Below are 11,825 nucleotides of genomic sequence, written 5' to 3' on the forward strand. Positions count from 1 at the left end.
GAAAAAGGGATCATGATATGTAATAAGTTGAGAACCACTGCTCTTCATGGATACACAAGGCTCTTTAAATGATGGTTCTTTCCCTGCAGGCCCTCTACCAGCTCTGGCTTTGAGTGGCCCCCTGAAGCTACAGATTTAGAAGCCCAACTCACAGGCTGTGCAGCAAAGGTGTTCATGTTATTCTCTCTCTTTCATAGGATTTTTTGAAACATTGATATGAATTTACAACTATATTGACAGTCAGATTTATTCACCATTTTGTGACTTGGGAAGTGACACCTTACTAATGAGAGAAAACATTCATCCTACTTCAGTGTTGTCCTCAGGTATAACACAGCACACATTTCCAGATAACACACTTCATGCTACCCTGCTCTGTGCTTTCATTAAAACATAAAACCTTACCATGGCAACCCTTTCAATTAGAACCTGTTCCAAACCCCACAGAAATCAATGGAAAGATTCCTGTTGACTTCCATGGGCTTTAGATCAGGCCCTTAAAGAGCATTTTAAAAATAACATTATTCCTACTGTGGGAACATGTACTTTACAAGTCTACATTGTGTAATTGCATATGTATTGCACCATCTTCTTAGGATCATAATGCTCATTTTTGGTGGCAAGCAAGCTCTCTCTCTTCTTTCTTCCTTTCAGCACTGGAGATCAACTGAAAAATGTGACAGTGGTTAGACCTGGCAATTTATTTCTGTGCCACTGTTTTGATGCAACAAAATAAATGCATTTCTTTCTTATGTAAGGATAAGGCTTGTGGTGTCTCTGTGTGATCAACCTTTTGTGAAGCATGTAGGGACAGTCTCTGTCCACGTCATTTCTGCCAATAACCCCCAAACTTTCCCTAAAGTACTGTGGGTCTTCCTTAAGTATGCCTTTTAAAATCTTGTTCGGCTCTCCCCTGTGACTATTAGATGAAAGAAAAAGAACGGAGTCTTCTAACTATGAAAATATTTTCCCTATCGACTAACAGTTTGATTTGAAAATGGTTTCAGAGAGACCTTAGGTGTCTACTGAAAGTGCTATCAGAGCCTTGGGCCTGTCACTTCCTTAGCCAACAGTGTCTACAGGTTTAATAGAAGGGTTAGTCCAGAGGTAGCGGGGCTCAGGTTGTACGGTACATTAACACTCCCCACTGCTGGATTTCTTTGTTCTGGTGATGACCCATGGGAAATTATGCCCGTCCCTGAATGCTGCCTGCATTTGTAGGCTCTTTGAGGAGGTAGGGGAAATGGTGCCAGAGAAGACATCACTCAAAACGAGCAGGGGAAACCTGCTCTGGTACATGAGGGCCAAGTTGGCTACAGCCACATCCCCCTCCCAAACACTAATAAATGAAATAACCCCCTCCCCCCCACAGTCATCATAACTACTAGGATACTGGCGTGTCTTGCAAAACACCAGGCACCTTGCCGGTGATGAATGAGCATTATTAATCGCTAAAGGATTAATAACTAATTGGCAGCTTGCTGCACGGATCCCTCCTCTGCCGCGGGCTAGGGGGAAGTTTGTCTCGCCCTTGCTGGCCGGCGGCTATCCCAGATGATCTGTGCTGAGCAAAGAGGGGAGGCAAAGCTGCTCCGCGCTCCCTGAGTGAGGCTGTGGCTCGCCGCTCCCCGTCTGCGCATGAGTCACCCCGGGAGGCTGGGGAGGTTTGACTATTTCAGGGACTGAGCTCCGGAGTTGCCGAGCGGCCGAAGAGAAGCCGGAGGGGCTCGCTGGGAGCTGAGCAGGTGCCTCCCCCCGGTGCCCGGGTCTGTCGGTCGGGGAATGGGAAAGGAGGAACTTCTGCCTGTGGTTTGAAGCGGGCAGGTCGGGCGCGACCTGGGGAGAGGGTGGGATCGTTTCGGGACCCTGGACAGCGCCAGCTGGCCGGTCGCCTGTGCTTTCCGGCAGCCTGAACTTCAGATCCACCCAGAGTCTCCACCAACATGCCTGGGAATCTCTGGAAGTCCCCCCGAGAGGCACCTGCCATGTCCCCTTGCCGCTCCATCTCTGACGCCTACCCTCTGCTCACCAAGGGGCGCATGGCTACCTGGTAAGAAATGGACTTGGCAGGAGTTCTCTTGGCTTTTTTCCTGGTGTTGGTGCTCGTTATTTCTCTGCTGTCCAACCTGCTGGTGCTGCTATGCTTCATCTACAGTACCGAGCTCCGCAAGCAAGTCCCCGGGGTCTTCCTGGTGAACTTGTCCTTCTGCAACCTGCTCCTGACAGTCTTAAACATGCCCTTCACTTTGCTGGGGATCCTGAGAAACCAGCCGCCCGTCGGTGACTGCATCTGCAAAGCGGTGGGCTTCCTAGAAACTTTCCTCACCTCCAACACCATGCTGAGCATGGCAGCCCTCAGCATAGACAAGTGGATTGCCGTGGTGTTCCCCTTGAGTTACACCAGCAAGATGCGGTACAAAGACGCCGTGATTCTGATGAGCTATTCCTGGATTCATTCCTTGACCTTCCCTTTGGTCTCCTTGTTTTTCTCTTGGGTAGATTATAGCAACGTGTACGCCTCTTGCACCTTGCACCTGGGAGAAGAGACGGAGAGGAGGAGGTTTACCGTGTTCACCATCGTGTTCCACGCCACCAGTTTCATGCTGTCCCTGGTGATACTGTGTTTCACCTACTTAAAGGTGTTTAAAGTGGCCAGGTTCCACTGCAAAAGGATAGACATTATTACAATGCAAACGCTGGTTTTGCTGGTAGATATCCATCCCAGGTAATGTGTGTGTGTGTATGTGTGTGTGTTAATTCCGATGTGTTTTAAATCACCCTCTCCCTTAAGGACCCAAAAGCCACGTCTTGCTTTCCTGAGCACCTTTTGACGTCTTCATTCATGACCTGCAGACATGATGGCCCCTTCTCGTGCAGCGTTTCTTTTCTAACTTCAAAGACTGTTTAATTAATTCATCTGTTCATTTACTGTCAGAAGCTTGTGGCTAAATATTGATAGTCAGCTTTGTTTAAACGGAAAGCGAAGGTTCCTAGAAAACCCAGGACACTGAATGGCTGAGTCCCTCATGGGTGTTTATGTCGCTAACAGTATCCAGAGGGTTGGTGGGTTCAGGGCTTTTGTTCGGTCTCATACCCTTCATTTGACAAGTTCCCGCACCTGAAACCGAGTCTCGATGGCAGACTTTACTGTTGGCTCAAAAGTCTCCTCGCGTCTTGTCTTAACGCAGTGATTGTTATTTTCCCTTTTCAGCGTCAAACAGCGTTGTCTTAATGAGCAGAAAAGGAGGCGGCAGCGGGCTACTAAGAAAATCAGTATTTTTATAGGGTCTTTCGTGATCTGCTTTGCTCCTTACATTATCACCAGGTTAGTACTCCCTGCCTCTTCCGGGAGCCTTTGGGGGCAATATGTCATCAAGAATAAGCTACCCCAAGATTCCTGGGACAGCAAAAAGACATTGAGATGATAACAATAAACAAACAAACCTTCCTTAAAAGTATTAGCGATATTGGGTTGGGGGAAGGGTAATAGATTTGGGGAAATATGAACATATAAACACAGGGAGCCAAATCATGCTAAACCAAATTAATTGGTAAACCGATACAGTAATATGAGACGTTGCAGTCTTGTAAGATCTTTTTGTTTCTCTTTTACAACAAGGTATAGATGCCTCTTTCAGAAAGAGTGGGCTTTTAGGACTGAAACCAGGAGTTCATCACATCCCATTGGTTTTTTTTTTTTTAGCAGTTTGGCTTATCATCAGCACCTCCATTATTTAGTCCAAAGATGGACTCAGGCACTGAAGGATAAAATAAACAGTAAAGCAAGGACAGTTTTTCCTATATATATATATATATATGCTTTTTAGAGGCATATGACTAGATCCTCAACTGGTTGAAGCTCATTGACTCAAATGGCACCACAAAGATTTGCACCAGCTGATGATCTGGCCCATAGTTTCTATGCCGGGAAATATTATTAATGAAATAATCTAGGATTAATCCTGTGCCCGTGGAAGTCAGTGGCAAAACTCCCACTAACTTCAATGGTGCAGGATAGTTTTCCAGGAAGCGTCAGCTCCTAAACACTAAGAAATATCCAGTTTAAATGAGAGGTTAGTTAAAATGGCAGCAGACTAGATCTTCAGCTGGTGTCAATCAGCAGGGTAGAAGCCAATGGAGCTACACTGATTTACACCAACTGAGAATCCAGCCCATCATTTTTAACATGGATGAAACTGAGTCATGATTTTCAAAAGTGACTTGTTTTTTGTGGGAGCCTGAATTTTGTGGGTGGCCAATTTATGATACCTTGAAGGGATCTGATTTTTAGAAAGTGTTGAGCATCTATCTTCTTAAAATCAGGCCCTTTGAAGACACATCAGGCTGGAGACCCAAGCACTGAGACACCCAAAACACTACTAACTTTTCAAAATCTTGATTTTGGTATGCTGATTTTGCATAATTAGGGCCATATTCTATCGTCGTCACTCACCCTGTTCCTACCACACTTGGCTTCAATGGGACAGCTGGACCAAGGAAAACTTTGAAGGACAGAACATATAAATTGTTCTCAATTTTACCAGCCTTTGCTTATGTATGTTTTAACTTTTGAGATGACACGTTTTATTATTTCACTTTTTTATTAGTTGAAAGGTTCTTGCTTGATTGGCTAGGCAGCTGCATTTCCTCTTCTTCTAGAAGAATTGTAACAATTATTAACTTGACACCAGAAAGTTAAAAGGTTAATTGATTAATGTTCAGTACCTTATGAGTCATTTTCTGTTCATTATTATGACCATCAAGCTAAAACTCTATACCAAGCAAAGGATGGATTCTGCCATTTTCATTCAGGCTGTATTATACCCTGTTCAGTAAATTCCGGCCTCCAGACACTTTTTAATTCTGAAATATTTCCCATAAACAATTGAAACAAAAAGCCATTCCATTCCCCAGACAAGGTGTTTTGTAAATGTCAGCTAATGCATTTTCTTAATGCACTAAGTGACACTGCGTACATCAGTAGCGAGAAAATTAAAATGCACTTATCCAGGGGTGAATTCTGTTCCTGCTCCCATGGCCTCAGAAGGTAGCAGAATGGAAAGGATTTGGGGAGGGCTACATAAGCATCTATGAGGGGTCCTTGCAGGGTTAGGCCAGGGGGAAGGTTGGGGTAGGGCTGGAATATTGGTTGCCATGCAGACCTTCTGTTCTTTCCCCACTTGATGGGCTGTGTCAGGTCCACAGAGACCACACCAGCCTTTGAGTTAGAATAGTCTTCATGGATGCTCTGGAATAGAAGATTCCCCAGCACATTGTCTGGCTACTCAGGCTATGCCCTGAGATCAGGATTTGCCCCTAACTTCAGAAATGTTACTGAGATTTTGGAAATCAACAATAAATTCTGTCTGTTGGGACTAAACCCAATGGATGGAGTTCATCCTTACTATAACAGCATTGCTATCAATGGGATAGCTTTATGTCACTGGGGTCAATGGGAGTTTTTCCATTTTCTTTAGATTATGGGACCATAATCTATTATATCATACACAGACACACTCAAGTATATCTATATATACAGTTCTTCTGTTTGACAGTGTTCTACAAAAATATTCATTTTGTACAGATCAAGCATATGTACCATATGTGGAGGTGATATCCAAGATAGGACAAACTGAGGAACCATGTACCATGTGATAAATTGCAGATCCACATGATACACTTATTTATAATGCAATTTTTGACCTCCTTGCTTGCTTTCTGTCATTAATCCATCTCCCTGAGACTTGTTCTAACATTCCAAGCCCTGGAGCAGCTACAGATATCAGCTACCTTCTTTAAATCCACTTGCCAGAGAAGTGTTCTTCCCTCCCCACCCTATGCACACACACATATCTGTGGAATTTGCTGCAGTATTTCACCTATCTGAGGCCCAGGATGGGCAAGATTCTGTCCTGGATGTGTGCCAGGTTTTATAGGCATATAACTTTAAAATCCAGTATTCTTCAGCCCTGAAAAATGAGAGCTTTGTACTACAAGAAAAGGGAAATTCCAAGCTTCCTAAAGAGACCAAGACCTCATTCCTAGGTCTGGGAATGCCTGGGAGATCACACTTCGAAATCATTACATTTTAATGTATAGAAAAGCTAGGTTAGGTCAGTCTCAAAAGTATTTATGGTGTCTTCTGAGCTCTGTGCAGGTGGCCCCATGGTAATTAAGGCTTTGTGGGTGAATAGATATGAAAAATTGTACAAATAATTTTGTAAAGAAACCTCTCCACTTTATTAAAAGAGTTTTTCGGTAGCAGATGTGACATACGCAGAATACATGATGTTATAGTATGGTGAGATGACTTTCTTAACTCAGTTACAGTTTCACCACTCATGATTAAGGCTACATTTTAGTCACAGGTATTTTTAGTAAAAGGCATGGGCAGGTCACGGGCCATAAACAAAAATTCACGGACTGTGACCTGTCCATGACTTGTACTATATACTCCTGAGGTGGCCCCGAGGCACTGTGGATGCTCTGGGGAGGGTGGCCCAGGGGCACTGTGGTGCTCTGAGGGAGCGGCCTGGGACCCCCGCTGCTGCTGATGGGGAGGTGAGGGCTGGCAGGGCACCGTGGCCAATGGTAGCTGCAGGAGGCAGTGCCTGCAGGCAGAGGCAGTGCGCATAGCCGCCAGGCCAGACCTCTACCTAGGAGCCAAGGGAGGGACATGTTGCTGCTTCCGGGGAGCCCTCCCCCCCCAAGCCCTCACCCCCTCTTGCACCCAAAGCCCAACCCTCTGCCTCAGCCCTGAGCCCCCCTCACACATCAAAACTTCTGCTGCTGCTGGGGGCGGCATTGGGGGTGGGGTGCCGTGGCCTGAGACTGCCCCAGCAGCAGTCAGTGCAGCTGGCCCAGGGGCCAGCCGAGTTGCTCAGGCGGTCCCTGGGTCAGCCGCACCAGCCACTGCAGAAGTCACAGGGATCCCAGAAAGTCACAGAATACGTGACTTCCATGACCTCCATGACAGACTCGCTGCTCACTCATGATTAATGCACCAAACTCATGCTGACAAAGCCTTTATGCCCAAGATTCCAAACCTGTGGTTCAGTGACTACTGGTGATTCACAGAGCACATGGTGGTGGTCTAAAGACAGGTAGCTGGTCACATAGCAATGACATCTCTTCCTTGTTTCCATCTGTTAAATAACATTAACAGACAGTTAAAAATGCATAAATACTTTCTTCATTTCACTTTTCCAAGTAAACAATTGCAGTAGTTTGCACACAGATATCTTGTGATTGCAAAAGAGAGGGGAAGTAGTCTGAATGATCCAGAATGAGAGCAAATGTTCATGAGACAATGTGTATTATCTTGAGGTGCTTTATATCACACCAATGCATCATGTATTCTTTCTTCATACATGACATTTCACAATATCATTACATAAGGATATATTAATATATAGCTCCATATTCTATAGTACATCTTACACGTCTTTCTACAGCTTGCCTAGGGAGAGGGAAGCAGTCAGGAAGGCAAAACCTTGTCAGACAGCACTGAGATCTTGAATATATTGCCAATTGCTAGGACAGCTCACCAAGTAGAATTAGGCAGAAGGTTTTGCAATAAGTTGCTACACTTCTTTGTATACAAGACATGGGAGTATGTGACCTCAGTGTTTAAATATATAGTTAAAACACTTTTTCCTCCTCATGGCCGTCCTTACTCAGGAAAATCTCCCATAAATTTACCTGTGTAATGACTGCAGGATCATCCCCTCAGGTGCTGCATAGTATAAAAATTAATTCTTAAGATGCTATTATGCCTGAAAATGTGAGTTGAACAGGTTGCTAGTGTGGATGTAACATTCAGCTTTTCCTCTTTGTTAATGATTAACAGGTTGATAGAACTTCTTCCTTTTGTTACCATAAACTACTACTGGGGGATTGTAAGCAAGTGCCTCACCTACAGTAAGGCTGCATCAGATCCATTTGTTTATTCTCTTTTACGTCAACAGTACAAGAAAGTCATGATCAACATTGTCAATAGGATACTTAAAAGGGATCTGTATCCTTCATCTGGCTACAACAGCTCTCTAGACACTGAAAATGATTATTGCTTACACAGAACATGCTAACATCCTGACAGTCATTAGTCTTCAAGTTAGGTCTGACTTTTGCCACCAGAAGGATATCACCTGATCTATCACGTGTTGACTGGACAATGGTGAAGCATACCTTTTGGATATGAAACCTGGATTCCTGTAGTGCATTTGATTGTGGGCTTTCAAAACAGGCTCTTCCATTGTCTGCATTTAGTACAGAATGTAGCCGCAGAGAGACTGTCAGGGATGGGCAGAGGTGATTCTGCCAGGCCACTACTTTGCCTTCTGCACTGACTGCTTCTTGGCAAGTGGAGTAAGTTCAAGGTTTGGGGTTTAACTTTTAAAGCCTATAACATTCCAGATGCCGTGTCCTGGTATTTTACAGAGGATCCAGCATCCTACTCTCTTAAAATAAAGATTCTGCGACCATTGGAGCCTAGGGCATGAACAGATAGTTGGAGCACCATTTGTACAGTATATTTGCATCTGCAATCCTGGATTTGTCTCAGTTTTAGAACATTTTAAAAGAGTATTTTAATTGATGGCTTGATGTATTGATGCCTAGAATGGGTATTATGGATGGGCACTTTGAAAATGAGATTATTATTATTTATTATAAGACAACATGATTGTAACATAAACTTTAAAAGTAGTATGTGTATTCAGTATGCCAGTATTTTATCAAGCATAACCAAAGTTATCTTGTTACTATGTATCTGATTTACTAATATTTAGCACTTTTGTGATACCACATAATTACAATAATCGCAGTGACAGCAACAAAGACATAATCAGAGTTTAGTTAACTAGCATTGTAATTTATGTCACTGAGCCAGGTCCACTCAACATACCTTTCACTAGGAGGAAATCAGGACAATTAGTTTGTAGAAGTGACACTATATTTAAGATATTTTTTGTTCAAGAGCTATCTGATAACATATACCAGGATAAAAGAGAGTAATTATTTTTAAAGAAAATATAATGGGGAAAAATCTTTCACACATCAGGTAAATTTGGTGAATAGCAGCAATATGGTATGAGCTTTTGCCTTTGATTTACCTATTTAATTACTTTATTACTGCTTAATTATTATTTATTTATTATTATTATTATTCATCTAAAAAGTCTATTGGTAAATACTGGAACAAATTATGAACAGTAGTCCATCAATTATATGCTATAATGGATATGAATGAGCAGTGTTCTGTGGAGCTCAATAAATTAATGTTTTGTAGCCAAACAAAATCATTTTAAAATGTATTTTTAAGAAGAAGAATACCTACAAGACAAAGTATAGAGTTTGTCTTTATTTTTTAGGTTATAGTAGCATTAAAATTAGGGATAGAATATTGGCCTTGATCCTGCAAAAAGCTGAGAATTCTGATTTTGATTCAGCAAAGCACTTAAGCATGTGGTTTACTTTAAGCACTTACGTAAGTCCTATTGAAGTCAATGGGACTATGCACATGATTAAAGTTAAGCATATGTTTAAGCACTTTGCAGGACCAGGGTCAGGTGTTCAGCAGCTTGAAGGACTGAGCCCATTATCTGCAATCTGAGAGGATTATAGGGCCCTATTAAAATCTCACTGAAGTCAATGAAAAGGCTCATACTGCATAACAAATACAATGTCATCATGTTATCCTCTGCTTTCAAAAGTTGAGGCCTTTCTAATGCTCTATTGCCATGCAAGTAAATTAGGCCTCCATGTTCTGCACCTATAGCTGGCTAGTGTTAAAGCTGAATGTGCTTTATCATGACTTTGTCTACTTAGTAAAGTATTTGTAATCTCTCTAATTTTGTGTAAATACAATACTTCAGAAAAAGTATTTGTGTATGACATGTTCAGTTTTCCTTTCTTCCTTCTCCTCCCCTCCCTCTACTCCCTATAATAATGAAACCTGGTGTTTAAATCTTTTATAGCGACTGCATCAGCAGTGTAACAATTAGACATCTCTCCTGGAGGAATGCTAATTTGTTTTAGAGTCTAGCATTTTTGTGCCAAAAAGTTTTGATGTGCTCTGACATCTGTCACTACGACATTGATCTGTAAACTTTGGTGCATTTAATGATAGCTGCAATGTTTAGCTGGACTATAGTTTTTTAAAGAAAATGCTGCTCCCTTTGAGTATTACATTTCATACTTAGCTGAATGTATTGCAAAATGTGACCTCCAAAACAATATGGAAATGAATAAAATATTATTTGTGTTTACATTTTCTAGTGTTAAATGAATATGGGAGGAGAAACATAAGCTATTATGACAATATCTGAAATCAGGACAGCACTCTTTTAAAAATCAAGAGCCAGAACCCGGTGAAGCCTGGTGCACCTCTTTTGAAGTCAAGTGAACGGTGCTGATTCATACCAGCTGAGGATAGAGTGTCAGGCATATATTTTGTAATAGAAGCTCAATGCAGCAAGATGCTTAGTGCCCTCAGTTCCCATGAACTTCAGTTCCAGAAGTTACTAAGCATCTTTCAGGATGGAGCCCTAAGAGCAGATAATTCAGATGTATAAATTAGCACTTGATGTACCTTTGTGAATAATCATCATCACAGAATGATTACTGAATATGGAATTATCCCACCCTAGTCTGACTAACACAGAGAGATTTTTAACTTCACTTTGACAGACATATGCAGCATTCTTCTGTTTCAGGCTGCCTATATGAAAACTACAGTGAAATCAGAATTCTTTAAGCATCATTTTAACCCACGTGTTACAGTGCATTTAGAAAGTGATCTTAAGTTCGGTGAGTGGGGGTTAAACTTAAGGTTGCTTGAAAAAAATAGCAGCTTTGAATCTTAATGTGTTAAAATTACCCTTAGAAATGCAGTTCATCATTTTGTGAGATACTTAATACTCAACTAGACAAAGCCCTTGAAAAGATACTGTAGAGAAAAAAGCCTGTACTAGCAGGGAGATGGGGACTAGATGACACAATGAGCATGTTTTTTTTTTCCAAAAAAGTTACATGTGCAGTTGTGCATACAGAAATGCCTGTGCAATTATGTGTACAATTTCATGGACACGCAGCATGATTCAGGTATTTGTATCTGCAAGTGTCCTGGTGTGTTTGTAATTAATGTGGATAGCCAGTGTGTGTATCTTATCATGGTAACTACACGAGCAGGTTAGGTGCACAGTTGTGCATCTGATTTTTTGAAAAGCAGGTCTAAGTAAATCTCTCCAGTCTGTGGGTCAGATTCTGTGCTGTACATTGACAAAGCACAGAAGGCTGAGGCAAGAATTTAAACCACCTTTGTGTCCTCCCAGTGTTGGCAAAATGGCAACGGACATAATTTATGCAGCCAAGAGGATGCTCTAAGGGCAGGTCTACACTAACCCCCCAATTCGAACTAAGGTACGCAACTTCAGCTACGTGAATAAAGTAGCTGAAGTTCGAAGTACCTTAGTTCGAACCTACCTCGGTCCAGACGCGGCAGGCAGGCTCCCCCGTCGACTTCGCGGTACTCCTCTCGCCGAGCTGGAGTACTACAGTCGACGGCGAGTACTTCCGGGTTCGACTTATCTCGTCCAGACAAGACGCAATAAGTCGAACCCAGAAGTTCGATTTGCTTGCCGCCGAACTACCGGGTAGTGTAGACCTACCCTAAGTTACAGCAGCATCACCCCACTACCTATGGCAGTGACACAAGCCAGAATAGCAGTAGTGGAGAGCGCTGATTTGTCCCACTCCCATCTTTCCCAGTCCTCCTCTCACCATTGGTATTCCCCTTTTCCCCAGACATGCAGGGAGGTCAGCAT

General features: G+C 42.6%; 1 protein-coding gene across 1 annotated transcript; it reads left to right on the plus strand.

Moving 5' to 3' along the window:
• Positions 1-507: 507 nt before the first annotated feature.
• Positions 508-10,312, plus strand: GPR78 (G protein-coupled receptor 78). Its single transcript, XM_005309348.5, has 3 exons — positions 508-2,725; positions 3,212-3,325; positions 7,850-10,312. Exons 1-3 carry the CDS (start codon positions 2,058-2,060, stop codon positions 8,085-8,087), a joined length of 1,020 nt encoding a protein of 339 aa, XP_005309405.1. The 5' UTR covers positions 508-2,057; the 3' UTR covers positions 8,088-10,312.
• Positions 10,313-11,825: the final 1,513 nt, after the last annotated feature.

The sequence above is a fragment of the Chrysemys picta genome, chromosome 5 (genome assembly GCF_011386835.1).
Source record: "Chrysemys picta bellii isolate R12L10 chromosome 5, ASM1138683v2, whole genome shotgun sequence".
Classification (NCBI taxonomy): domain Eukaryota; kingdom Metazoa; phylum Chordata; order Testudines; family Emydidae; genus Chrysemys; species Chrysemys picta.

Coding starts and splice junctions, on each gene's coding strand:
- GPR78 (XM_005309348.5), top strand. CDS start 2,058: ATGGACTTGGCAGGAGTTCTCTTGGCTTTTTTCCTGGTGTTGGTGCTC. Junction 2,726..3,211: donor CTGGTAGATATCCATCCCAG/GTAATGTGTGTG, acceptor TTCCCTTTTCAG/CGTCAAACAGCGTTGTCTTA. Junction 3,326..7,849: donor GCTCCTTACATTATCACCAG/GTTAGTACTCCC, acceptor AATGATTAACAG/GTTGATAGAACTTCTTCCTT.